Source organism: Idiotropiscis lumnitzeri, chromosome 6, assembly GCF_059441095.1.
Source record: "Idiotropiscis lumnitzeri isolate Australia: NSW breed Sydney's pygmy pipehorse chromosome 6, RoL_Ilum_1.0, whole genome shotgun sequence".
Lineage (NCBI taxonomy): Eukaryota > Metazoa > Chordata > Actinopteri > Syngnathiformes > Syngnathidae > Idiotropiscis > Idiotropiscis lumnitzeri.
Window position 1 is genome coordinate 11,929,200 of NC_142396.1, and position 25,588 is coordinate 11,954,787.

General features: G+C 39.3%; 3 protein-coding genes across 7 annotated transcripts; 2 read left to right on the top strand and 1 right to left on the bottom strand.

Moving 5' to 3' along the window:
* The first annotated feature begins 572 nt into the window (after positions 1 to 572).
* akip1 (A-kinase interacting protein 1) lies at positions 573 to 4,850 on the top strand. Of its 2 annotated transcripts, none has more exons than XM_088298321.1 (5): positions 573 to 1,060; positions 1,389 to 1,561; positions 2,195 to 2,269; positions 2,352 to 2,471; positions 4,565 to 4,850. In XM_088298321.1, exons 1-5 carry the CDS (start codon positions 991 to 993, stop codon positions 4,712 to 4,714), a joined length of 588 nt encoding a protein of 195 aa, XP_088154447.1. In that variant the 5' UTR covers positions 573 to 990; the 3' UTR covers positions 4,715 to 4,850. The 2 variants fall into 2 exon arrangements, with proteins under 2 accessions (XP_088154447.1, XP_088154446.1); XM_088298320.1 differs by having other exon boundaries at positions 596 to 699; positions 4,565 to 4,848.
* On the bottom strand, positions 1,841 to 9,147 carry LOC148335260 (nuclear receptor-interacting protein 3-like). 3 transcript variants are annotated; one of them, XM_088298318.1, is made up of 8 exons: positions 8,817 to 9,144; positions 8,055 to 8,234; positions 7,908 to 7,990; positions 7,147 to 7,286; positions 7,029 to 7,081; positions 6,853 to 6,935; positions 6,173 to 6,208; positions 1,841 to 4,679 (listed from the first exon to the last, which is right to left on the bottom strand). In XM_088298318.1, the coding sequence occupies exons 1-7, from the start codon at positions 8,997 to 8,999 to the stop codon at positions 6,199 to 6,201; spliced, it is 732 nt and encodes a 243-aa protein (XP_088154444.1). In that variant the 5' UTR covers positions 9,000 to 9,144; the 3' UTR covers positions 1,841 to 4,679; positions 6,173 to 6,198. The 3 variants fall into 3 exon arrangements, with proteins under 3 accessions (XP_088154444.1, XP_088154445.1, XP_088154443.1); XM_088298319.1 differs by lacking the exon at positions 1,841 to 4,679 and having other exon boundaries at positions 5,794 to 6,208; positions 8,055 to 8,231; positions 8,817 to 9,147; XM_088298317.1 differs by lacking the exon at positions 1,841 to 4,679 and having other exon boundaries at positions 5,794 to 6,208; positions 8,817 to 9,143.
* A 2,073-nt stretch (positions 9,148 to 11,220) lies between these two features.
* Positions 11,221 to 25,301, top strand: znf143b (zinc finger protein 143b). 2 transcript variants are annotated; one of them, XM_088299356.1, is made up of 15 exons: positions 11,221 to 11,355; positions 13,937 to 14,052; positions 14,973 to 15,161; positions 15,245 to 15,325; positions 16,527 to 16,723; positions 16,933 to 17,001; positions 17,077 to 17,187; positions 17,323 to 17,398; positions 19,210 to 19,335; positions 20,013 to 20,192; positions 20,664 to 20,891; positions 21,073 to 21,227; positions 22,130 to 22,243; positions 23,091 to 23,219; positions 24,855 to 25,301. In XM_088299356.1, the coding sequence occupies exons 2-15, from the start codon at positions 13,947 to 13,949 to the stop codon at positions 24,936 to 24,938; spliced, it is 1,845 nt and encodes a 614-aa protein (XP_088155482.1). In that variant the 5' UTR covers positions 11,221 to 11,355; positions 13,937 to 13,946; the 3' UTR covers positions 24,939 to 25,301. The 2 variants fall into 2 exon arrangements, with proteins under 2 accessions (XP_088155482.1, XP_088155483.1); XM_088299357.1 differs by lacking the exon at positions 11,221 to 11,355 and adding an exon at positions 11,372 to 11,901.
* The last annotated feature ends 287 nt before the right edge of the window (positions 25,302 to 25,588 follow it).

Consider the following 25,588-nt stretch of genomic DNA (forward strand, 5'->3'; position numbering starts at 1 on the left):
CTGAAATTGGATGTTGTCATACAAAAGCCTCATTCTCAAAAATCCCTTCATGTTTAAAACACCCAGAACTTGAATCCTAGTGTTGTTAAATTGTCAATTCTATTTTTTTTTGTAGGTAGTTTGCCTTATTGCTGCAAATGTTATTCATATAAAATCGGAAATATATATATTTTAATTGTGGCACAATAAAGTGATTAATAATGAGAATACAATATTTAAGTGTATTTTGTGAAAGGTGGAGATCCTTATTGCTAGATAAATTCCCAAGCATACTGTTCATGAATTACATTTAATCTCTTAGAAAAACTGATAGTACCCCAGGCAATGTTTCTCGTCTCCCAAATTTAGGTTATACTAACAAGTGTTCTATGCATTGGTAGCTAACACTCCTGAAATCGTTAAAAACTACTTGTTTGATACTGACCCAGTGTATATCCTTAATATATGAGGAGTAAACATTCATAATTATCAGATGAAAACTGATAAACTTTTACAAATTAAATAAGATAATGAGCGAACGCTATAAAGTTCCCCCGGTCCAATATGGCCGTCGTCGTACGGTTGCTCAGGCATGTGACTTCCGTGTTTTAATTTCCGGAGGGCGTGCCTTAAAAGCGAGGGACTCGCGCGGTTCTCGTGTTTTGTTGTGTGGTGCGGAAAGTGTCATTCGTGAGGCTCACCGTGACGAGTCAAAGCAAGGTATTCTCTGGTCGAAAAAGTTTGACACGCGCTGACGTTATTAATCAATCAAATCGCTCCGTTTTTTACGTGGCCGCTGATCGCTAATTGCATTATCTCGCGCGAGACTTCCTGACGCCGCGGTGATGTTGCGCTGTAATGACATCATTGCTACTTACTAACTTCTTACCGCGCTTCTACGAAAACACCGCAGTTAAGTTTATTTATCAAACCGGAGAAGATAACCGAGTCAACGTTTACGGAGAAAAAATATCGTGTCTTACCATCACTACAAGCTAAAAATCTCCTTGCATGTGGAGTTTGGACAAGAGTGAATTTCGTGATAAAAATTCTGAGAGTCGACATTGGTGGTCTTCATCTGGTGAGTGAAAGTGAAACCATTAAACCTACACAGAAATGAAATATGAATCGCCACGTGCATATTTTATGCATGTGTACAACATTTGTTTTTAATTATTATTTTTTTAAATTGTAACCCCAATTTTCCCTTATATTTTCATTAAGGAATATCTTATCTTGATTTAAACAAACGAGTGTGCTCTTCATTTGCTCCAATGGAGTGAATTAGCAAGTCCTCCATTCTGTCATTTAATATCATTGCAAACAATAATGTCACTCCTGGTGCTCTCATACCGTCATGACACAAAAGTGTTTAGTGTATATTAATTAGCCTTTTTTGCGCCTCACAGGTGAGCTTGTTTTTCTCATGGCGACTCTAACCGGGCTTGAGAATTCTCTGCGACAGTCTGCCCGTCTGGGACTGGAGGTTTTAGAGAGGGCCTCTAGGCGGAAGGTGGACTGGGGCGAGCTGCCACACACCTACACTCCTGTGGCAGATGAAGACAGGGCCGTATACAACAAAGTGAGGCCTGCTGACAGTGACAAACACTTAACACAGCAGTGATATTTGCAAAAATCTCAGAATAATTGATGCCATGCTCTAAAAAAGTTGATAGTTGCCTAGAGATGCCACAAAGCAAAGCACTAGTTTTCTATTAGAATGGGCTTTTGCCCTTCACAACCCATAAAAATGCAAATTACTACTTTCCCCTCAGCCATTTTATTACCGGCTTCTGCTGCTGTTTGCCATCAACCCGGCTGGTTATCAGTTGTGGGCCAACGCTAGCTACTTCTCCACTAATAGCACCTAAGAAGGAGCAGGGTGTCTGGGTGCCATCTTACAGAAAAAGCATGACAATATGCTGATAGGTGTGAGTAATTGCATTTTTCTGGTAAGATTTTATTTTCCATAGAATGCTCATTTGTGAATTTGCAATAATTCATTAGAGACAAAAATGGCTTGCTGAAAGTCTAGGAAGAAAACATGAAGTAGAAACTTACCCGAAAATCAGTAACAAAAGGTTGAGAGTTGACATCTCGACTCAGTGCTTAGCACAGACAAATGATACTCAATTGCATCACACGTCAGACAAGATTCAAAGGCCATTGTTCACAAAAAAAAATGGACTCAAACGCATGTATTTGTTGTTTTCAGAAAACGCTGGCGGAGCTACAAGAGGCCTTTTCCACCATCGTTGAGTTCATGGCGGAGACCCACATTCATTGCAAAGTCTGTAATCTGATCATCCCCCACACCCCAAAACACCCCAATGCTGGTCTTCATCAGACTCAATTGTGTTTGCGTGTTGCAGAGGTTCTACAACTCAGTGGGATGCTCTCGAGGTTCCAACATCGAGAAGAAACATATACCTCGCTACCATAAAAACACTGGGACAACCAGGAATGCGTCCTCGTTTCAACTCAGGCAAGACGTGAGTACCACATAGTTTATCATCACAGCATCTTTTGAAGCATTCAATTAAATGCAGTGCTTCCCACTATAGCTGAAGTATTTTGAAAAATAATCTGCTTCCCCCTTTTAATAATGTGATACCAATTTAATGTGAATTACAATGCAATGTGTTTTTTTTTTTCAATGCCCTCTCCACATGTATCTTAAAAAAACACGCAATGACATCTGATTATATATAGATGTTTTGGTCTCATTGTTTGGGCTTACACTAAAATAAAGGCGACAGAACCATGAATTAACAAAGACACGTTATAATAGATACGCATGTAAAAAATACATAAGACTTTCTGTGATGAGATTCACATTGAATTGGGGAAAACTAAAATGCACATTACTAATCTTGTCCGCTTTAACCTGTGAAAATATAACAGCGTTCCGCACAATATTTTAGATTAAAGGTGAGTGCATATGAGAAAAAAATCATGATCACCTCCACAAAATTCAAAATACCCTGCCAGATGCTTCTTCACTTATACAGTCTGATGCGGTCAAGAGCATAAACCCCTACGGCTAATAGTTGCTGGTGCAGTGGTGTTAAAAGTAACAGTACTGCTCAAAGCAACAATTATTTTTTGGCTAAACAGACGAGTTCAGCAGAACAGCTTCTTACCGCCCAGACATGCGTCTCTCTGACCCTATTGTATTGTGATGTTTTCAGACGTTGAAGTAGAGATGTCCACATACATTTTGGGGTTATTTTGACATTATCTGCAGTGTATTTACAATGACCGTGTGGACAAAAATGTGATCAGTCACTGATGTGACTCCCACCAAGACATGGAGGGAGGGGAAGGGTTTTAAACTCCTTTGTTTTGTATTTAGTTTTCCAAAACTAATAGATTAAAATTGAAAATGCAAGCTATCATTTTCCTGATTTACAAAAAAAAAAAATAATAAAGGAAATGGGGGGGGGGGGGGGGCACAAATTGAGCTTGTTGCTGAAAAATGTGACCATCCTGGCTTAACTAACAGAACACTTTAACTTAATAAAATTCTGCCAAACCAGTGTGGCATAAAAAGAAGTTGAAAATCAGAAAACAAAAATAAAATGCGATTAATAAATTTGTGGCTTTATCACTTCATCATTTCATGTTTCATGGAACAATGATTTGTAAATATGTGAGCTGCACTTCTTATCCACTGAAATTATGTCGACACCATATAAATAAATATAGGTATACATATTATCACATTGCTACAATTATGGCTTATATCAATTAATAAAAACTAAAAACTGAGCCAAATACTGAATGTATTGCATTCATTAATAATTATTTTTGTATGATCTGTTCAAATGAGGATGAGGCAATCTCCACAGGTAGCCAGCATTCTGAGGAGTTGAAGGGAAAAAGAAATATTGCCAAAAAAATGATATTGTCATTATTTCTACACGTTGGCGTGTATAAAAAAAAAATGAAGCCTACTGATTGACCGAAATGAAACCAGTGTTCGACGTTAACGCCGGCCCAATGGCCCGGGGCCTCCATATGATCGAGCCACCCGAAGTTCACTGATGCTGGCCCGACAAATTTCTTAAATGTGATTCTTTCTTTTTTCATATCTAATCATTAATGTTTTGAGTTTTATTCATTTAAATTTATCATATTGTTCTTTCCCCCACTGTGCACATTCGATTGCTCCCATTCAATGACTCACTGTGCGCTACGTTTTGGCCACTGGATGGATTCTACATTTTGTTTAGTATTGTAGCGGAAAAACTGCTAATGTTTACAAGGACAAGGGAGGGCTGTGCAAACTTCTTCATGCTTCCCACATTATCACTTGGGTGGAACTCAAATAATTCAACAGGATTGTTGTGTTGCCCGTTTTTGTGGACATACCTTGCAAAACGGCCTTATTCACAGTACTTAACATCGCTTTCCGGAGAGCGCCACACAGGCAATGGTGAGGAACTTCTCTGCTCAAAATCGTGTCATTGTTAGAAAATAACGGCAAGTCATGGATGCACATCAGATTAGCTACACGTTCGGACTTTCTTTACTAAAGGCGAGGACCTCCTTTATCATCTGGACTTTCTTCCCTGGTCTTCAGGGCCGGAGTCAAGGTGCACCGGACGACTTCTACGCGGAGGTGGCTCCCGGATTGTACTCCATCACCGCTAGCCGGCCCGGGTCACAGCAGCAAACTCAGATGGTTGACCTTGATGCTGGGGAATCGGTCAGCATCACATTTAACCTCTGACCCAAAACAAACCTGCGTCTGCATGTGTGTGTCATTTATTTTCTTATCTTAAAGTATTATGTATTTTTGTAGCCTGCCTATTTTTCATCAATGTGAAATAATGTCCGATGCTCACAATAAAGTTTTTAAAAAAATTGAAAAAAAATTGTTGTCTTTGTCGGGACTGACAGTCGTGAGTGACATCATTGACACGTTTAAACAAGGTCGCTCCAAAAACTATCCCACATATTTGCTTTTCTCTCCGTAGAAGCATGAAGCCAATGGAACCAAGAACTGCGATACGATGGAGGGAGTGGCCGGTACAGAGAGCTGTGATTGGGTGAGGAAGCAGGAAGTTAGTTGAACCAAGACCTGATCTTGGATGTAGACGCATGTGGAATTGAAAGCTGTGATTGGTCATAAAAGGAGGAAGAGCACAACTGAGAGCAAATGGAACAAAGAGCAGTGGTTGGATGTGGGACGCAAGACTTGACTTGAACTGAATTTAATGAGTGGAGTCGAAGCAGTGAGTCGCGGGAACTGAGAACAAGGATTGGGTGGACAAGCAGAAAAGAGGAGAGAGCCCATCATCGTCAGAGATGCCGATACTCTAATAAATCAAATATATTATGAATCTTATGTTGTTGGGTTTAGATTTAATTGCAAAAAAAACAACAAATTGCGTCGCTTATAATCTGATTCAAACCAATTTATAACCTGTCATCAATCCCATGAAGAAGTTTTGTGTTCAACAAAGTAATTGGTTGAAGATTGTCGATATACAGGGTGACAAAAAACAAGAACTTTTCAACGATCTAAGGATTGACAAAATATTCATAATAATTTAAACATTAAAACGTCATTTGAGAAACAATGGATTTTTTTAATCAAATCCTGTAGATTTGCCTCCTGTTTTTTTGTGTCACCCTGTCTTCATCCTATTTTGAAATGACAATTCTCTTTTATCATTGTGGGTGTCAGAATCCTATTATGTACTTATAATGATTTAAGAGTACTTATAATATATTAAGAGTCTAAATATTTTTTTTTTATATCATTCCAAGGGGATGAAAAATGAGGCCCAAAATAACACAAGGACATTGAGGGAAACAAAAGCATTATATTTGCTACATTCAAGTGTCACCTGTAGAGCTCGTGAAAAGCAGCATCCTTCAAATAGTCACCAAATTATATAAAATAAAATGTGGCATACCAACTGGACGAAGCAACCAGAAAGCTATCTCTACTTTGGTCTGTTATCAATACTAATTCCTAATGGCAATTTCCTTAAATGCTGTAGTTTGGTCTTTTTATTGCACAACAAAAAATGGTGTGCTTTACAAACTAAAAAAAAAACTTACAGTCTTAAACTTGTACTGAGCTCACCAAGCTGCTTCCTTAGTAAATGTCTAAATGTTAGCTAGTGCTGCTGAAAGGATGCTAATGATCTGGAGCTACATGAGGAAAGAATTCTCTTGCCTTTGGCCTCCGTGTGTTGATGTTGTTTATATTTTTCTGCAAAGAGTGAAAAAAAAAATGCTTTAATTGCCCAGTCTAGGAATTTTCTTTCAATTTTAGAGCTAAATAGAATTGAAACATGAGTGCTGATATTAAATCAGTAAACATGACTACGATAATTTTTTAATAAATTAGTTATTTAATAAAAGCTTAATAAACACTCTGAAACAAGTTAAGAATAAATATGATAAAAGTTTGTATTTATGCCCTGAGATAGGCTGGCAACCAGGTCCATCACCCCCGCCACCCTTGTGAGGAGAAGCGGCTTGAATAATGGTTAGATGGAAGTTTGGATTTAATAATTTACTTTGGATTTAATAATTTACTATCTAAACATTTTGATTCAAAGTTAACATTCATTACATGTACAATAAAAAATAATATAAAAAAATCTAATAATTGAAAGCTTCTTTGACTCATAAATGTAATAAATAAAAATGCATAAATAGTTATGTTATAAATGAGAATTACAAACCAACATAACATGCAACTAATACATATATAGTTCACTTCATTGTAATGGGCATGTAATGCATAATCAATAAATTACACATGCCCTAAATGGATACAAAATACCCTAAGATGTGAAATATTTTAAAACAAGTTTAATAAAAAAAACAGTCTAGTAAATATGATCTCACCTTTCTGTCTTTTTCACAAAGTGAACTTGCTCTCTTGTGCTCCTCCCAAACGTGAACGTCTGATTGTCCATGTCGATCACACTCTGCAGCATCCAATCACACAATAGTAGAGTATTGTGACCATGGAAATTTATAGTATCGCCTTCAACCAATCATTGTGATCAATTTCTACTTGCCTTGAGTGACTTCAACGTTTTGCTCCCCAGAGACATCAGCGGCTTGTTACTTTCTGCAAATAGATCTGCATTAGAAACAAGCGTAAAACCGGAGTATTGGAAATCCTTGGCAGCTCACCTACAACGGCGAAGGAGCACGCCATCTTGCTTTGGCCGAGGGTGATGCCCAGCTCCTCGACGGCAGCGACGACATGAAGCTTACGATAAAGCGGGAAGATATCTGTTTCCGTTTTGTTCCCCTCCAACATCCCTTTTAAGCTACAAAAACAAAACCTCTGAACAGTTTGCCGTATTTCAGTTTATGAAAGCTTGTTTGCTTAATTCTAGACGGGCAAAGGTGTTTAAGGGTCGGGTGCCGACCAGTTTGAAGAAGGCCGGGGTGGGGGGGGGCTGGAAGGGTACCTAGGTCGCGGCTGGAGGGCGCGGGACTAACCAACAAAAAAGGGTCAAGTGCCCAGCTCTGGTAATTACATATAATTAAGACACCATAACTGTTTGTTACACTATGAAGCGTTGAATTGATCTTTGTTTTTGGAGGGAAAATGTTGTTCTTGGAAAAACACTGTCGTTTGTGTACATTTGAGATTGTTGTAGTGGCGACTTGGGTTGAAATATTTCATGGCTCAGAGGTTTGTGTTTAAATGTGTTGAATATATAGTGAGAACAAGTGATTCAGATGATGGATGCTTATAATCTGCTTCCAACTACGGAGGTGAGATTGAAAGCATTGCGAGTGATGTCTGCCATCTAACGGTGAACACTGGTGTTACAACTTTTAGACTGGGCGAAACAATGGAGCATAATCATGAACATATACAACATTGCGGAGCAACCTACTGGTGGTTCTAATGTTCTTGGAATGAAGACGAAGATTCTCACCCTAATCTGTCCACAGTGGCTGAGGACATCAAGTTGAGTTTACAGCCACTGTCAATCAACACAGTGAGCTCCTGCCCTAAACACTGCAGAGACAGAGACAACTGTCAGGCCTTGGTGGAGGTCTACTGTGGACATCATGCAACTGACCTTGCAGGGGACGTAGATGAAGTCGTCCTCATAACCATTGTCCTTGTTGTGAGAATTGGAGTTATTGTGTCTCAGGAGAAGGACGCTGTTGGTGGTGGTGTTGCCCGGCAACGTCCCGTTGAGCCTTCCCCGGCTTAGCTTGGCCTCCAGCAGACGCTTCTGGAGGATGTGATGTGGCTGCTATCAGAGAGGACAGCAGAGACGGTGAGTGCTAAAGGCTTTACCTTAGAAAACAATACAAAACTTGTCTGTAATCATCAAACAAGTAAAGCAGGGTTGCCCAAGTCTACCCATTTACTGACCCACATTTTTAATCGCTGAGCCATCATAAAAGTATAATAACACGTGCAATAAATTTGATTTCCATTCAATTTCCTTATTTCATATTCCGCCCAAAATAAATAATTACTGTCTATTGAAAATCACTTATCTCCAAATGTAGTTTTTTCTATTTTTCATGAAAAATGTCCCTAATTTTATTCTTATGATTTCAGTGTCGTCTACTTTTTAGAAAATGATTGGTGCCCAAGTAAAGTAAAATCTGTTTACAGTATTTCTTTTAGAATTTATAGGTAGTTTATAGAGTAATATAATATTACTATAATTCAGAATAACATTATTTTAAAACTGGTTTTAATTTAAAAAAAAAAAAAGTTACAATTTTAATACTGTCATTTGAAAAAAATGTCTCTCCCCTTAAAACAGGTATCTTCAGATCTGGAAAGAGTGACTCATAAATAACATTAATTGGATCATCCTCACTCCTTGCTTGGACGTCCCGAGTTTTTTTAATCCATCCAGAGGGAGCAAGTCTGCAGAATCCTTGTGCAGGAATTGGATGGCCTGCTTCAGCCTCCTTTGCTGCCTCAGCGTCGCAGCATCCATCGTCGTCGACACCGGCTGACACGACTCCCCGCGTTTCTCTCTCCGCATCCCGGCCGACATCCTCAGAATTAAAAGTTTTGTGAACAAGAAGGACAAACCTCATTCAAGACCCTCGTTCGTGCAGGAATTCCCAGGCGAGGTGACGTTAATATCACCCTGGACGAAGACACGCCTCCATCAAGTTATTGCTGATAGAAAACACAAATTCCGTTAAGTGGTTTTCAAAATAATTTTAAATTGAACAAAACTGTAGTGAAACGCCTCTGTGAACTCAAATGCTTCCATCAGATATACATAAGATTTGACATTAAATTGAACGAGCCCCGCGGACAACCACCAAAAGTGCAAAAAAGCGATATATTTCTATGTAAGATTTTAGTGTGACAAGCCCTGTCTTAAATATCCTTTTCGTTCGAGAAAAGCTTGAAAACAGTGACGCATTTTATTGATACTCTCCGGCCTAACAATAATTTAGACAAATACTAATTATTAAATCTATAATGTGTATTTAAAAAATATCCAATTGATTAATTAGTCACATTTAAAATACTCAGTAATACACAATGTTTTAACTAGCATTTAAGTAGCTGTATTAAATATTAACTTGCGCTTATTCTCCAAAATGTAGTTTTGTCAGCATAGTTTACATTATTATTACACAAAATATGTCAAGAATACAACATAATATAATTTGCCTCAACTATAAAATAGTTCAATAACAGTGAAGTACATAGTGTTCTTTGCTTCAAATACACGGAAAACACTTTGTAGGTTTTATTACTATAATGCCAATCCAAAACTCAAAAAAGCACAAGTGTTCTGTCATGACTATTTATTCTTACAATGCAGTATTTTTAGCATAATGTCCTACTTTAATTTGGGTCACAATGAGTGGCGACCTGGAGCTGAGAACTAATGTGCACTGTGCAGTAGTGCATTTTTATACCATTATGGATTCATATATTTTCCACAGGCCTTTCATATAACCATCATATTTGAGTTCAGTTGTGTGCATATGTACCCAATGTTCAGTTTTTATTAATTTGTTAATTTCATCACCACAAGAAAACCATTTGACATGAACTCATGGAGGTAGCATCATGATGCTTTGGGGCTTTTTTTCAGCTGGAACTGCATAGGGCCTGAGTCAAAATGGAGAGAATTGTGAACAGCTCAAAATAGTAGTCAATGTTGGCACAATATGTTTAAGCTTCTGTTAGAATGCAAATAACATTTAAGGTAAAGCCTACTAGAACATCAGAACTTTATTTTGTGTTGCATTAATTATGGTAAAGGTTGAGGGCATGTGCATTTGTTTAACAGCCACTATATACACCTATACAGGATACAGAATTCACTTACACTCAGAATACATTCTTGTATTTGTACACAAACATTTGTAAAGTCGTCATTTTAACTAAACAATCCCAGTTAATTTTGATCATTCCATTGAGCTCGTCAGTCGTGATGCGTTCAGGCGCTCACAGTGTCTGTCAGACTGCATTGCCCACACTGCCCTTCTGTTTTCCCACACGGCCTTGTTTTCAACATGGACGACCAGCTAGCCTTCTCGGACGTTGCCATTCGTCGCCAAACGACACCCGAGTCGACCATCGTTGCCGGGGGCAAGCCCCATGCGCCATTTCTGCGCCGGGGTACAGTCGTCCCACGCGTGATCGACCTCTGGCATATTGATTGTGGAGCGATGCTAACGTCGAAATTTGTCAAACAATACGAAAGCGACGCGGAATGGCGCCTGTCAGGGGCCCTGGAACCTGAATGAGACTATTATTTCCGCCCTTTTCTGTCGGAACAGCAACATACTAAATAACGCGATGTGGTCTAATTTGGATGTAAACGGCGCCGCCATATTTGATGTGGTAAAGTGGGTGACGATGCTATTAATTTGGTTGGAGAAGTACCCCTCACGCACACACACAACATATTCACAAGCACACAACAGAGGTATGGAACATCAAAACAAAAAAGTAATACAACACACAAAGTGCACTCAGCATGTCATATATGGAACAATGCACATAAAACACAACACAAACAAAACACGCATAGCACACATTAATATTCAAATCAATGCACAAAAACAAAGAAACACGCGTTTTGGGAATTGCTGAAATTGAAACGCATTTCCGCCCCTTCCAATATGGTTGACGCGCCGTATCGCTGCAAAATTCAAAACAGCTCACGAAGGCTTTTACGTTTTGTGTCGGAGATGGAGTCCACTTTGGCCAATGGAAGACGTCTTTGTAAGTGTTTGCCAATCAGAATGTGGGTAAATACCTAGAAGGCGGGCCATTGACGAGAGCGTCATATTTTCATACACGTTCCGGGTGTCGAGTGTTTCCTGCACTGGTGCATGGTGGTCGAACAGGAGGAATTGTTGGAAATTTTTCCCGAGGTTCGTATATAAATTGGTTTTTACCCAGTGTGCAGTATTCCCACAGCCGTCACCCCGCTAGAGGGTGTGGCTGGATGCGACCGAAGGTCATAAGACGGACGGAGAATGTCGTTTTTAGCGTCGTTGTTAACGTTGACAAGTTGGCGACGGCCGAAAAATCCTTAAGTTATCATTAATGAGCCCGTCTTTTCTACTAGACCCGAACAACCGACGGCAGCTTGGCGGCTAACTATCGTTAGCTCACCGTATAGCACTTGGTTACTCCCATATTAGCCAACGAACGCGGAATTGAGCACACTTTTAGTAGTCGAGTTCGTGACAATATTCACGTTCACTAGAACGACGTCTTACAAAGTCGTGATGCGCTTAGCTGCCGCAGTTAGCATTCATGCTAACTGCGATAAAGTGTTTTTGTTGAGTGTGACAAGTGTTGAATAAAAGCGACTGCAGCAATATTTAATGAACTACTGATCTATATTCTATAGGACCTTATTCAAATGGGGAGCGTTAAAAACAGCAACAATTGTGTGGCAAACCGATGACACGGTAAGCGTGTGGAAGTTACAAACGTTAAAGAGACTGACTTCAAGAGTCGCAATCATCTTCTTGATGTCCATTTTAAACACAAACTGTCCACATTGAGCTAAAAGAGATCATTTAGAAGCATCTAGATTTTTAATCGCGTCATAAAAGTGTAATAAACTACGCAATGTTTTAGTTGGTTGAATGATTCCGAAGTATACAATACCAACACGTGAAGCACGTGACAAAAATAATCAGTCATATTCAACAATGTGATTGTATTGATGTGTTTAATATAAATCCATATTTATGTGGAGACTGAATGGTTAGTAGAAGCGTACATAGTCACTTTAATGTCCCTGACATAAAAATACTATAAAAACTTGTTAGTACGTTATTCGAACAACTGTTGCAGACTCACTAAATATATAATATAGAGAGACCATAAAAAAAGCTTAAAACTTTAAATGCACTTAAATATTAAACACATTTGTAACATTAGCATATTTGGACCCCCGCAAAAAATGGCAGCATAAAGTGGGTATTGTAGCGTCTGCATCAGCGGGCCTGGTTCTGTGATGGGTGAGGTTGGTGAGGCTGCGTGTAAGTTTTCAGATGTGAGCTGTGGCTGACAGCAAGCTCTTGTGTGACCGTCTTTGAGTTTTACTGTTCTCCCGGTGGTTAATAAAGTGTTTCTGTTACAGTGCGTCTACTTTCCTCAGTTGTAAAAAAAACAAAATGTTGCTTAAAAAATGCAATGTGAGCTGAGGTGCAAATGTATTATCATGGGGGTACGCTAGGGCTGCTCGATTATGGTGTGGTATGCAGTGTTTTACCACATACCTTTTTAGTAATTTTCCTTAAACTTAACATAATTCATTTAATGTTGAAAAATTGGTGGAAGCTCTCCATAGGAATAAACAATGAATTAACTGGATAAGAGGGTTGGGCCTTGATTGTGAATTTAAAGATTATCTATCAACCATTATCTGAGCCGCTTTTCCTCACAAGGGTCACGGGTGTGCTGGACCCTATCTCAGATGTCTCCGGGCAGAAGGTGGGAACACCCTGCACTCCTTGCCAGCCAATCATAGGACACACAAAGACAAATAACCCTAAAGATTATATAGTTATATATTTAAATATATATACATTTTAGTGTAATCCTGACTAAAACAACCAGATTTCAAATTAGAGTAGCTAGAGAAGGTTTTGTTGGAAAAATGTGTACAAAAATACAATTTTCAGCATTTACAACATCCAAATGAACAAATGTGCCTGACCTAATATTCAAACACACAAATGAAGTTGGTTTAGGTTCAGGTGTCCTTACCAAAGTCCATATGTGTCAGGGTAATAAGATCTATTTGTTTTACCCAAATTTGGTTGCCTTTTTAAATGACTGGGCAGTAGGTTACCTTTCCATTTTATATAACTGAAAAAATGTCCCAAAGCGCTCCTCCAATTTAGGAGGTGCTGTATTATCTGGTAATTAGCTTTTTACTAACTGCTAGAAGAGGGTTCATTGAACATTTATGAATAGCACTTTGTGTTTTTAACTTTTGAATGGGTTTGATAAAGTTGTACATGTATATATATCAATTGAATTTTCTTTTTTTTTTGCATGGATGTCATGTTGACAAACAAAACGTGTATTTTATACCTACTGTTTCTCAAATGCCACAACTTTACTTCCCATGGAAATTACCAAAAACCTTCCATATAACTACTGGAAATGTTCCATCCCTTTGCAAACCTATTCCTAACAGAGTCTTAATTAAATCATTGTTTTGGGGAGCTCCTGCATCATTGAAGAAGCATATACAAGATACACAAATATTGATAATTAACCTACAAATCTCTAGACGTTGATCAAAACGTGTCCTCAACAGGGATCTTTATGTCATGTTGCCGGAGCAACCTTTTCACTTTATGTGTCGTATGCCTTTGTATGTTCAGTGGGGCAGATTAGCTAAGCGACAACTAGCTTTAGCTGCACTGATGACTGCTCACCACTTTTTTGTCAGTGCGTCAGCCATGTGTTGTTGTGTCGTTGCAGTGGCTGAAGCATGCTCTTGGCGCAGCTCAACCGGGACTCCCAGGGAATGACGGAGTTTCACGACGCCGACGGGCAGCCCGTCACGCTTTGCCTGACCGAGGCAGTGACTGTGGCGGGTGAGCTGAACCAACGTGACCATTCAGTCCAGCTAATTTATCTGCCGTTTTTGTCTATTTTTCTATGCATAGTTCAAAACAATCTTGAGTAATGAGTACAACAAAATACTGGATGATGAAATACAATCCATCTGCCTAAGCATTGGAAAAGCAAGGTCACTTCCTTTAGTTTTTGTTGTATACTGAAGACATTTTGGTTTGAGATCAAAATATGAACATGAGTCAAAAGTCCAGCTTTTATTTCATGGTATTTACATCTAGATGTGGTAAACAACTGAGAACAGAGCACCTTTTTTTTTAAGTCATCTACTTTTCAAGTGAGCAAAAGTATTGGGACAGATATTAAATGAACTTACAGTGATTAACATTTAATATTGGGTGGCATAAATGGTTGCAATAACTGCATCAAGTCGGCGAGATCGCCGCACTGTTTTATTGTCGTGTGAAATGCTTTCCACAATGGCGCGTGAAAGGGGTTAGTGTGTTGTGATGCTACTTAAACTCAAAACCAAAGTTTTATTCATTCCAGCTTCACCAAGATAGTGACAGACTGGAACAAAATCATTGAGCAAAGCAGAGACCTCCACTAAGGCTGAATAATAAGACTGGATGGTGATATGTTCTTCCCAACTCCAACCTCCAACTTAGTGTGTAGTGTCAATGATGGCTTTCAAAATAACAAATATGTTCCTGGGTACCAATAGACATCCAGCTAGCCGCCATCAAGCCATGTTTTACAAGAATATATAACTATATTTATCCGTCATACATGTGGCTGAAAAAGCCAAACGTGATTAATGAAATTGAAATGAAAGTCCACGCATGAACAATTCATACAATGGTGCTTAATAATGTTGCGTTCAGGGGGAGTCTGTGTAGAAGCTTTCCTTGTGGGTTTCAAAGTTGTGTTCCCTCCCCAGATGGCGATCAGATGGACACCATGGACACGGTGAGCCTGCAGGCCGTCACCCTGGTGGACGGCTCCACCGCCTACATCCAGCGCGAGGCCAAGCCGGCATTCGCCGATGCGCAAATCATGGACGGCCAGGTGATCCAGTTGGAGGACGGATCGGCCGCCTTCGTCCGGCATGTGTCCATGCCCAAAGCAGGTGCCACCTCGGCGTCATCGTCAGTTAACAAATAACGTATATTGTGACGTGCTGAGACATCAAGGTGTTGTTGAACATTCCAGGAGGAGAAAGTTTACAGCTGGAAGATGGACAAGCAGTTCAACTTGAAGATGGAACAACAGCCTTCATACACACACCCAAAGGTAAAGTAAATACATAATGTATTCTGATATTTTGTTCATGAGTAGGTTCCCAAAAAGTCTCAGGAAGCCATACCTGAAAAGACAGAGTGTTTGATATTTTTGCCCAGCACAGTCGTCACTTTGGTAATTTTCAGGTCTTTTTGAAAAGACAAACTTGTCCTGAAGACTTTTGTTAATTTGCTTCCAAATTTGAACACCTGAAAGTGGTTTTATAAAGTTCTTAGTCCAGGGAACTTTGAGCAGTAAGCAATTATTTTAATGCGTTTGTGGGTTATTGTGAGACCAGTTTTACCATTTCTGCTCAATTGGCCATTCGTCTTCATCTCACTTTTTTTTGTTTACCCATTTTCGCTAATGCAGTATAGAATTTTGTGCTAATGTAATGAAACTTCCCAAGCGTGTGGTGTTTTGTCTGGATGAATGGAAATCCATACAAACTGTAATTTCTTATTTACTTGCTGAATAATACAATTTGGGTAAAATGGGTTTATTTCTGTACTCTATATTAAGAATTTGAATTTTTTCATGGTGTCTACTAGATTAAATAATTTGTTAGTTTTTAGACCAGGGAGCCCTTTCGTGTAATAAATAAAGATATAAAAACGTCCTCTGTAGGCTGTAAGATAATCTTATAACAATATATGAAAAAAACACAGAACTGGGAAAATATAGATCGAATAAAATAAAACAAACTGGAATTCAAGGTAGTAGAGTTTTATACTGGCAACGACTGATTTTAAAAACCTGCAGTAAAAAAAGCAAAATGTATAAAGAAAAAAAACCCAGACCATCTATACATGTCCCAAAAGAGGCACGGAGATTATGTGCTCATGTGTAATGACATGTTGCCTTTCAAGACCTTGTAAATGAAGACCAGACAGTGCATGTCATCATACAGATAAAGTGCAGTGATGGGAAGAGCAATTGTTGCAAGTTATGAACCCAAAACTCCTATCCTACTGAGCGGCGAACAGTTGCGATTGTTTGCGAAGGCAGCAAATGTTGCTCTCTCGTCAGAGTTTGTTGAGTTGCAGCTGTTATGAAATCTCCCATATAAATAAAATTGCATTGTATAAAAACGCATTTCACTACCTTTGCCAGAAATTGCTATTGTTAACCCCTCAGTGGTCTCATTGCTTCAGTGTAAAGTTTAAAAAAAAAAAAAAAAAAAACATTTGTACATGCTTTTTTTGTGATGCAGAAACGTATGAGCAAGCCGGCCTGCAGGAGGTGCAACTGGAGGATGGCAGCACGGCCTATATCCAACACACGGTGCACATGCCGCAACCCAACACCATCCTGGCCATTCAGGCCGACGGCACCATCGCTGACCTGCAGGCCGAGGCCACCGCCATTGACCCCGACACCATCAGCGTGCTGGAGCAATACACCACCAAGGTGACCAGAGATACCACCTCTTGTGGATCTACACAAGAGCTATACAGACCCATTTTTATGTTTTAACCCAAGTTTGATCTGATTACCATCACAGCTCACCATGAAAATATTTGCTTTGATTGCAAAACAAGGAAAACAGTTTGAATTTGGCCCGTTTGTCGATATGTGTGTGTACATCAGTATAACTCGCAGCCATCATTTCTGCTCAGGTGGAGAACATCGAGAACCCTTTGGTTCCCTTCGGTAGAGTGGAGGCAGACAATGGCGTGCATATGCGGGTAGGGATGAATATCAATCATTTCCAGAGACTTTATTAGTTTTGGGGTTTATGATTTTTTTTTTTTGTCTGCCAGATTGTGCTGCAGGGTCAGGAGAACAGGAGGGTGGCCAACGTTGGCGAGAAGTCATACCGCTGTGAGCACGAGGACTGCGGAAAGTTATACACCACTGCACACCATCTTAAGGTTTGTTCTGTGAAAATTGACTGCAAATGTTTTGAGTTAGAAGCTTTCACTTAGTCTATTTAATTCTTTTGATTTGTGTACTTTGTTGTCCACAAGAATTCCCATTAACATGTTTGTGTGCTTGCATTGACGCAGGTGCATGAGCGCTCGCACACCGGAGACAAGCCGTACATGTGCGACTATCTAGGATGTGGGAAGAAGTTTGCAACAGGTACAGTTCCTCATACAGCTTTAGGTATATTATGTTGTTTGTTTTTTTTCCATAATTAAGAGTTCACACGTGTGAAAAGGTCTGTGATATTTTTCAGTCAAAACATACAAAGAGAAGAAACAATTATAGCAATGGCAATTCGGATTGAAGCCATGGGATTGGTCAGATTGGTTAGCTACTTTTGTACCTCCTCCAGCAATATTTTATTTAAAGCCACAAGCAACACATATAGACACTTTTTTGTGGCATGAATGGACACTTGTCGAGACTCCCAAATCCCTCCAAAGCAGGTGATAGCCACTCCTCTGTGTCCACATGGCAAATGAATGGCCAACAATGGCTATTTTCATTTACTTGGCTTGGTCCCTATATAGATATGATTAAGTCTTTTTACACAGGGTTCGTACGGACGATCATCTTGGAAATGTTATAGAAATTGATCATGCATTTTTCGGGTCGTTGAAGTCATGGAAATAGTCATCTAGCTCTCCATTTTCTGAACCTCTTATCTCTCTCACGAGAGTTGCAAGCGTGCTGGATCCTGTCCCAGCTGTCTTCGGGGAACAGGCAGGGGTACACCCTGACCTGGTTCCCAGCCAATCGCAGGGCACACGAAAACAAACAACAATTCACACTCACAGTCACACAATCTAGAGTGCTCATTCCATGGTTTTTGGAATGTGGGAGGCAACCGGAGTACATGGAGAAAACCCATGCAGGCACTGGGGTAACATACAACACACAGGACGGCCAAAGCCCGGAATCGAATTCTGGACCTCTACACCGTGAGGCCGATGTGCAAACCAGTCGCCCACGAAATATTGCTTTTATAATATTTAAGATGTGTGAAACATATATGATTAAAATGGAATCGTGTGCATTGTCACGCTATATAATGTAGGCAATAGGACCGTTCAGAGCATTAGCGTAAATTAAACAAGTGGAGCATTTGCCGGTGTTCTCAACCGCACTTCAGTCTTGGGGAAAATTTCTAAACTACTCCTGAAAGAACGTCACCATAGTTGTGCAAAATGCAGATTTTTTTTTTTTTTAACTCAGTCATTTGAGGTAATAAGCATGGGAGAAGTGGCACGACTAAGCCTCATGAGGGGGACAAACACCACTGAAACAGCTTCGTCAAAGAGTTTATTGCAACATGTGATAGCGTTATTGCAGTTTCCTTAATAGCAACACTGCAATTTCAACTGCAAAGCAGACAAACTTGAAAGCGTGAACTCCTGCTACTCCTATAAATTGGCATACGATTTGTCAGGAGATTGTATTCATAGTTCTAAAGGACATCTTGTCTTCCATTTCTCCGTGATGGATAGATGTCAATTCTAACCGTGTTAGTTGCTTTTGTTGCAATTAAGAACATGAGAACATTTATAAAGATTTCCCTGTTGTATTATTTGGAGACACTGTATGATGTTTAAATCATGACTTTGTTTTTTGTGCTCCTCAATGGTCTGACTGAAATTTGATTAGTTTTCTGTATTTGGAATGAAATAGTTAGTGGGCTTTCACTTGGATAGCACTTTTCTAACTTAGATACGCAAAGTGCTTTAACAATGTTTCCTCGTTCACCTACTGATGACGCAGCATCAGGAGCAACTTGGTGTTTTGCTCAAGGACACTTTGGCATGGTCACAACAGCTGGGAATCAATCCCCAACCTCTGGATTGGAGACGACCATAGTTTATCATAAATGTCTCATTCTTTTGATTAGAATCTATGTTTTTTTAATCATAATCAGTCAAATGCCTCCTTTGGTCATAAAATAACTTGAGTATGTAATTTTTTTTCGCAAGGATATGGACTGAAGAGTCACTCACGCACACACACGGGCGAGAAGCCCTATCGTTGTCAGGAACTCAACTGCTGCAAGTCCTTCAAAACCTCGGGAGACCTTCAGAAGCACACACGCACCCACACAGGTACGCAACCACGACTGTGAACTCGGGCAAAGCTTCAAATATTTGCCTCTGAAATTTTATTGATTTTATTATTATTTTTAACACTTCACCTGTGTGACAAAGGGCTACTTCCTTTGAGCCTATTTGACAAGGCAAGATCAATAACAAAACTCAGTCTCCAGCGCTTCCTTGGAATTTTGAATGAATTAGCTCCTCTTACACCAGTTTAACTGATCAACATGGAATTGATTGTATATGTCTAACAATATGCACCAAAAAGTCTAATGCCCAAAATTGAAAGGTATTTTGATTGAAACAGCCATTTTGAGAGAATTGCAGGAATCTTATTTGAACAAACTTCTGCTAGGGAATGCAGAGAATTCACCCTAATCTGAAGCATATAGGCTAGCCTACACAGATGGCCAATGCTATCTTGCCAAGAATTTCATTTTATTTTTTTTAAGTGAGATTGATGTGAAATTTGATCATCAGTTTAATGATTTTCCATGAAAGCGGGAGTGGGAGGTCTCATTCAATTTCCCAAACTAGCTCTGAAGGAGTCTTTGAAAATAGTGCCTGCCACAAAATCATTTTGATGCATACCTGCACTATGAAACGTAGAGGAACCGTGTCTCTTTTTTGGGATCTGTTGTCATTTTTCTGCCGCTGGTAAGCAAGCTGTTTTTGTGGCATTGCAGGAGAGAAGCCGTTCAAGTGTCCGGTAGAAGGCTGCGGCCGGTCCTTCACCACCTCCAATATCCGCAAAGTACACATTCGCACGCACACCGGCGAGCGGCCGTACTACTGCTCTGAACCCAACTGCGGCCGCTCATTTGCCAGCGCCACCAACTACAAGAACCACATGAGAATCCACACTGGTAACGTCGTCTTAACTATAGCACTATTTTTGAGGTCCACTGCAACTTTGATGCTGCTTGCACATTTTTCATTTTTTAAGTTTTGTCTATAAGTTTTTTTTTTTTTTAAATACTTTTTGGACGTTTGATTAAAAAAATGAAAACAAAGGTTGATTTATACTCTTAAAATCAGAATATAATTTGCAAAATAGAACCTGGTGTGAATTAGCCAAATTGTCACAATTGAGAAATTATCATAATTGCTTGCTCACTGCTTTCAGAAATGGGATGAGCTACTTGGCTGTTTAATTTTTCAATTGATGTGTGGGCGGGCACTCCAGAGATCAAATATTTGTATTCAAACTTTCAAAAGCCCTTGTCTCCTTTATTGAGTTGGATGTTTAAGAATATCTGTGTTGAAGTGGCAAACGATCCATTGAGGACCATAGAAATGAGGCGTTAGTTATTGCAATTTATTTGTGCCTCGTTTAGGGGAGAAGCCGTATGTGTGCACTGTACCCGGATGTGAGAAACGCTTCACCGAGTACTCAAGCCTTTACAAGCACCACGTGGTCCACACGCCGTGCAAACCGTACAACTGCAACCACTGCGGTAAGACCTACAAGCAGATCTCCACGCTGGCCATGCACAAGCGTACCGCCCACAACGACACGGAGCCCATCGAGGAGGAGCAGGAGGCCTACTTTGAGCCACCCACAGGTGAGTGGAACGTCAAGCATGTGCACGCAGGAATTGATTTTTACAGCAGGAGGAAGTGCTCCACTGCCCTTCCTAGTCCCCCGCAACCCATACTATGTGGCCCAAACACTTTGGAATTTCAAACTGATTTCGCAAGTTTACGCTCAAAACCACATGTCAAAGGTCTATATCCCATTTCCAGATGCCATCGATGACCCCAATGTAATCTACCCGACGACTGCAGCGAGATTGGACGAAGAGGACACGGGCTCCAAGCACATTCCTGTGGAGAGTGTCGATGTGGTTGCTCAGCAGCACATCGCCTTGGTGACGCAGCCGGATGGGACACAACAGCAGGTATAATTTGCGCCTGCAGCAGGATACACTCACTCAAACACATGTTTTGAACATCACAACCCATTTTTTAAATCTGAAAGACACCACACATGATGAGGGAAACGATGGCCATGTTTGTGCTTACTACTCTTACACTGTGTTGTGTATCGTGTTGCCAGGATATTTTGAGGTTCAGCATGTGCACCCAAAAAAGCCACATTGGCCGATGCACTTTTCAGATGTTTATTGAGTGCTGCAAAACATTAAAACACAATTAAGCACAGTCAGGAAAGATCTGCTGTCGGCTCTCGGCACGCCGCCAGGCCCTGCCTCTCAAAGGCCCATGCATATATACACAGAAACCACACAATGTACAATACCCTCTCTACACTTTATTTTGCAATTAGTTGTGTTCAAATGTATTTTTAATAAATTTTTAATAAATGTAAATGTTTTGAATGCATGGCGGGGGACCAACGCATCACACCACACCGAACCATGTCTGTTGTAGTACCATGACTGACCTGTTAGGGGCAGTGCAGTTCTAGAGCAGAGCATCCTCGAAAAAAGACATAGTTAAGTAAACAATATATGAATCGGCAGATTGTATTGTTATTTAACTTTAATGTGCCATACCAATACCATTTAATTAAATCAATATTTACTGTACATTATGTGGGCTTTATTTTTTTCCTATATTTAAACAGACTATTAGTGTATATGAAATGCAGGGGGGACCCTGCCTTATTTTTTTAAACATATTCCTACCTACTACGCTGCTTTACTTCAATGTTGATCATTATGATGTGTGGTACTTGGAGCACAAAGTATTTTTTTGGCGGCACTTGGTGTCTGATTATCATACGTATCATGTCCCTGATTAATGCCTAATTCATTGCCGTGTTTTCTCTTTCCCTTCCCAGGTTAGCATCTCTGAAGCAGATTTACAAGCCATGGGCGGCACCATCACCATGGTGACCCAAGAAGGCACCACCATAACCATCCCAGCCCATGAACTGGCCACGCAGGGTGCTCAGGTAAAAACATTTTGATGTAATGTAGAACAGCAAGCTGTGCAAATAATACAGAAACATTGAACAGTTTGACATGTGCATTAAAAAGTTTGGACAGAGGTCAAGCTAAGTTTAACTGAAAAGGCCACGGTGCATTTTAGGTTCACCCTGAAATAATAATATCCGGATTTATTTCTCAGTAGAATACGTGCTGTAATTCGATTAAAAGTAAGTTTAAATTCCAGTGAATCTCCAAATAAATATACATCTGTTTTCTAGTGAACTTACTAGAAATGGATTACTGTACTTAAATTTGAGCATGGGCAAAGTTCATTGAACAAGTTCAGCCTTCTCTGTGTAAATGTAGTATTGATACACAAGCACCAAAAAGGCACTCTTAAAGACCTGTTGAACCTTTTAATATGGTGTGAATGTCAGTATTCTTGTTGTGTATAAACCACTTTGAATATTTCGTGAACACATATTTATTACTAGAGGTCCCCTTTTTACATTGGCCATAACACAAAGTTTATGAACTAGTTGGATGGCTAGGGTACGAACGTGTTTACACAGCACAAGAAGGCACACTCACTTACCGCCGTACTTAAAACAGTTTACAGTATTTTTTTTCAAAAATATATTTACTGTAATAATGACCTTTCTGTTGTGATAGCATAGGTTAATTATATAAACATCTTATCTCATTAAACAATTAGTTAATTGATTATTGTAGGTAATAAATAAAATCAATATTACAGAAATATCAAAAATTGCATTTTAATTGATAATTGATTAAAATAAACTAACTTTTTGTCTGGCCCTTGAAAACTTTGCCTGCAACTCAAATTTAGTGTCTGTTTGACTTCCCCAGGTGGCCATCATGACACCCGGCATGACTTCTTTTGAAAGCGTTGAGGAGGCCACTTATAGCCATGAGCAAGAAGACATTCACCCAGTCACCTTACTGGCCACCTCCAATGGCACTCACATTGCTGTGCAGGTTGGTACTTAATGAAATGTTGATCAAGTGCATCTTCATTCAAAGTGGGAGTGCATAAGTGCTGTTAATTGATAGATCAAGAATAAGTCTTGGAGATCGTGACCTGGAGACTTTAAGTATTCAACTACTGATGATAGCATGTCTACACATTCATTTATCTGAGAGACAGTTTATGTGGCTCACTGGTAGATGCTGTTTCAGTTAGCAACAGAGATTAGATGGGGTCTGCAGTTTACCTGGCGACAAAATTGCGCTTGATATACGGATCTGTGGGGATTTGACAGCAATACTGATGTGGAGTTTCAGTCCAGGTCGTAGAGAGTGATTCAGTCCAGTCTCCCCGCGCATAATCTCGGCCAGCGTGAGCTATTTGCAGACGTGATTTGCATTAAGTCTGGAGAAGGAGGGGCACTGTCCGGCCAATTTGACGTGCGAAACCACACAGGATGTCATTTTACATGTAATTCAGCAATGATAATTGCTGTAGAAGAGCTGGACTTTTCATTTTAAAATGATTAAAAGAAAGGAAAAATGGATAAGAACAACATGCCTGGATAAGAACAACATGCCTGGGTCCTCATGGGGCCAATTGAATTCTCTGTATTGTTATATAAATGCGTATTAAAGAAAAGCAGCAATCACATTTATAGCAGTTCTGGAGCACTCGACTATATACTATTTTCATAGTAATCCATGTAATAGTCATTCTTTGTTTTATGTAATTGAAAACATTTGCTCAGTCAAATACATTTACTGTAATATAGTTCAAATTGTTTATTTTATTTTTTGTAAAAAAAAAAAAAATCAAGTTCAGTATATTTATGAAATATGATGCATTATAACCATTCCAACATCATTTTATTATATTGCGTTGGCATTTGTCTTTCAAGTTTTTGAATAACAGTCAACCTGAGGTTTTGTTTGTTTTTACAAGCTCAAACAAAACGAGAAACTGAGACTCTGTGATTATTTGATGAAGATTTTCAGACTGAGCTGTCATGTTGTTTTTTTGTTGTTGTTTTTTTAAGTAGAAGTAAATTCATGTTTGTAAAATTTGGTGCTAATTGTCATTTTCTCAGAATAATTGTCAATCCTCTTTAAGATGTAGAAAAACTGATTCAGTAGATGTGACAGCCTTTAATATCCCTAGTTAGAAACTTTGCAATAAAAATGAAGTCTTACATTAAGCGGGTTCAGGCCTTAAAATAACCTGAGGGGCTTCAGTCACAGCAAAGGTTACAAGTTTATTCCTCAGCCTTTTGTTGAGCCTGAAAATAACTGGTTTCCCCTTTCTGTCATGTTAATTACAACGCAAACACGACAAGGCCATCAATGGGATTCTGCGACATTTAACAGAAAATCACAACAAACGACGGAGAGAATTCACGTCACTCTGAGTGCTGAGCACGATAAAGAACAATTAAGATAAAAAACGTACAGGGCATGAATATGTCTACATTTGGGTTTTCGAATGGTAAGAATCCATGAAAGTGTGACTGCGCAAATGGCTTGAAAGATCATGTTTTTGGGAATAAGGATGATTTTGTGACAAGTGAGAAATAGTAGCCCGTGTAAAAAAAAGGCAATGGATGATTAAAGAATGTTTTTTCCTTTTTTTTTTTTTCATGTGCTCAGCTCAGCGACCAGCCATCGTTGGAGGAAGCCATCCGAATAGCCTCTAGAATTCAGCAAGGGGAATCGCCTGGCTTGGACGATTGATATCAGAGGGGAATCAGTATCAAGTTGGACGTAACAAAAGAAAAAATTAAGCAAACATGAACTCACATCGCAAGTCTTCCTTCAAAATTGTTTTCTTTCCCTACCACCGCCACACGCAATGGAACTTTGTTTTTAAGTGTACATAGGATTTTGATAACTGGACTATTTTGTCTCTCAACCAAACAGATCATGAGGAGATGGGCGTGGGTGTGCTTTCTAATGATCATGCACAGTGCAGGGTACAGCTAATGCTATTTCTAATAAAAAAAAAATTTAAAAGAAAATAAAAACAAAGGCATCACGTGCTTGATTTATTGACTGGTAAATATTCACACATCACAAAATTTTGACTTTAATCACTGAAATCAGCTGTTAGGTTGTCCTTGGTTTACAACAGGCATACAAAGTTTCTGAGTTACCAATAGCAGTCAGTTGCCACCACAGTTTCTCATTGCATTGTTTTATTTATATATTGTTATATTTATGACCTGCAATTTTTTTTTCAAATACAAATATTTACTACATTTCTCACTTTTACAGCTTTTAGGTTAGGTTAATGAGAGACCACTGTGCCAAACTCCTAAATATTTATAATGCATTCTGTGTCGAACATGCCTTTCATTTGAAAAAGAACTATTTTATAATCATCT

What these genes read in the sequence shown, in the direction of transcription:
- akip1 (XM_088298321.1), top strand. Translation starts at nt 991, where the DNA reads ATGTGGAGTTTGGACAAGAGTGAATTTCGTGATAAAAATTCTGAGAGT. An exon ending in ACAGGGCCGTATACAACAAA is followed by an intron (nt 1,562 to 2,194) that starts GTGAGGCCTGCT and finishes TGTTGTTTTCAG; the next exon opens with AAAACGCTGGCGGAGCTACA. An exon ending in CGTTTCAACTCAGGCAAGAC is followed by an intron (nt 2,472 to 4,564) that starts GTGAGTACCACA and finishes CCTGGTCTTCAG; the next exon opens with GGCCGGAGTCAAGGTGCACC.
- LOC148335260 (XM_088298318.1), bottom strand. Translation starts at nt 8,999, where the DNA reads ATGTCGGCCGGGATGCGGAGAGAGAAACGCGGGGAGTCGTGTCAGCCG. An exon ending in TCATCTACGTCCCCTGCAAG is followed by an intron (nt 7,991 to 8,054) that starts GTCAGTTGCATG and finishes CTGTCTCTGCAG; the next exon opens with TGTTTAGGGCAGGAGCTCAC. An exon ending in GTGCTCCTTCGCCGTTGTAG is followed by an intron (nt 7,082 to 7,146) that starts GTGAGCTGCCAA and finishes ATCTATTTGCAG; the next exon opens with AAAGTAACAAGCCGCTGATG.
- znf143b (XM_088299356.1), top strand. Translation starts at nt 13,947, where the DNA reads ATGCTCTTGGCGCAGCTCAACCGGGACTCCCAGGGAATGACGGAGTTT. An exon ending in TGGAGCAATACACCACCAAG is followed by an intron (nt 16,724 to 16,932) that starts GTGACCAGAGAT and finishes ATTTCTGCTCAG; the next exon opens with GTGGAGAACATCGAGAACCC. An exon ending in CTACTTTGAGCCACCCACAG is followed by an intron (nt 20,892 to 21,072) that starts GTGAGTGGAACG and finishes TCCCATTTCCAG; the next exon opens with ATGCCATCGATGACCCCAAT.